Source organism: Mandrillus leucophaeus, unplaced genomic scaffold (assembly GCF_000951045.1).
Source record: "Mandrillus leucophaeus isolate KB7577 unplaced genomic scaffold, Mleu.le_1.0 Scaffold74, whole genome shotgun sequence".
In the NCBI taxonomy this organism is placed as follows: Eukaryota; Metazoa; Chordata; class Mammalia; order Primates; family Cercopithecidae; genus Mandrillus; species Mandrillus leucophaeus.
This window is the reverse complement of record NW_012108030.1, coordinates 1556105-1557785: the sequence shown is the minus strand read 5'-3', so window position 1 is coordinate 1557785 and position 1681 is coordinate 1556105. Positions and strand designations below refer to the sequence as shown.

The following is a 1681-nucleotide window of genomic DNA, read 5'->3' as shown; positions in this document are numbered from 1 at the left end:
GGCACCACCTGACAGCCTATTTCTTTATTCATTTTTGTTATGGAGACTTCCTGAAAAGAATGTAAGTTCTACAAGGGCAGAAATTTTTATCTGTTTAACTCATTGGTTATCACTTGTGTCTGCAACAGTGCCTGGCTCATGATAGGTACAAATGTTTGTTGAATAAATAAACTATATTTACCAACACCCAGGAGAATGCTTGCACATAGTCAACACTGAATAAATGTCTCCTGAGAAAAATAAATGAGTGCAACACCTTTTTTGGACATTTTGCAAATTCAAAGGGCTGTTATTAACATTCTAAGGTAATATTTTATGGGAATCATGCAAACAATAATAATGATAAATGCTTGACATTTATCCTTGTAATAATACTACAATTACAAAAAATCATGAACCCACTTTATAGATGAGAAAGCACAGAGACTGTGAGTTTTATAACTTGTCCAAAGCAAGGATTTGTACTACATTTTAGGGTCATGGACAAAGATGTAACAGCAAGGGACACTGAACAAGGATGTTCATGGCGGGGATACAGGACAGAATATTTGGTAGACAATATAGCTCAGGCAAGGAGACCCTTTGGTATATTGAACCCCATAACTCTAGAGACTTAGGGTGCCGTTGATTCAGAGAGAGGGAATGTTGGCAGAGGTGGGGTATTGGAAGAATGTGGGATGTAGGTTGGGTTGGGACATCTGAGACAACCATAACAGTGTGAGAATGAACCATTCTGAGGATCCAATGTTAGCTGTGGTGAGTCACAGAGGTACATAGAATGTTGTCAGGGCAGAAGATTGTGGGCATAAGATAATATTTTCAGGATGAACTATCATGGGAGTCTAGAGCCTTCTTGAGTGCAAAAAATAGAAGGTCTAGGATACTGGCATTGAATACATACTTGAAGAGTTAGAGGATTTTGTCAAGGATGGTCCATTGATAGGACATATATTGTTGAGATGGGCTGACGGAAATATTTAAGAATGTGCCGCAGACAGAACATTCAGGTGGTGATGTGGGCTCATAGAAGCCATGCTGATGCAGTTGAGAGACCTGGGCCATTGTCTGGGTTGGGACATTCAGGTTGTTGAGATGTTTCTGGGATGCAACATCTGGGAGACTGCAAGCCTGGCAGTGCCTGAATGCTTCTGAAACATGGAATGTCAACTGAGATTGAGCATTTTTCAGGACATGGATCACTGGTTCAAATGGAGCACTGGGAATAAGGAGCAGAGAAGGGCTAAGCAGATAATATCAGGAAGTCATGGTGAAAGGATGGAAGCTGGTATATTTCACAACTTTTATTGTGGGCCCTTCAACCATTTTTGCTGCTGGGTTTCATATTTTCGGATTGTTTCACGGATCCACAGGACGTATCTTGAGACACGGGTGTAGACACCAGGCCGGTCAGGCTGCCCACATGGGAAGTCTCCCCAGGAGATGATGCCATACAGTGTTCTGTTACAGACCAGGGGACCCCCAGAGTCACCCTGAGTTGGGGAAAGAAAGAGAGAGAGAGAGAGGTGGGTCCTTGCTGGGGCTAAACAAGGCAGGGACAGGGAGATGTGGGGAGAGAGTGAAAGATGGAGAGAGACACACACAGAGAAGGAGACTCAGAGAGGCAGAGTCAGACACACACAGTGTGAGAGAAAGCAATGAAGACAGTGAGAAACAGACAAGA

General features: G+C 43.0%; 1 protein-coding gene across 2 annotated transcripts in view; it reads right to left on the bottom strand.

Annotated features, from left to right (window-relative positions):
• Positions 1-1281: 1281 nt before the first annotated feature.
• KLK13 (kallikrein-related peptidase 13) overlaps positions 1282-1681 on the bottom strand; it is a 9205-nt gene continuing 8805 nt past the window's right edge. Inside the window, exon 5 of one of the 2 annotated variants that reach the window (XM_011965927.1) lies at positions 1282-1490. In XM_011965927.1, the coding sequence (XP_011821317.1) occupies positions 1302-1490 (189 nt within the window). In that variant the 3' untranslated portion in view covers positions 1282-1301. The remainder of the gene's footprint in view (positions 1491-1681) is intronic. The other variant, XM_011965926.1, reaches the window with a different exon arrangement.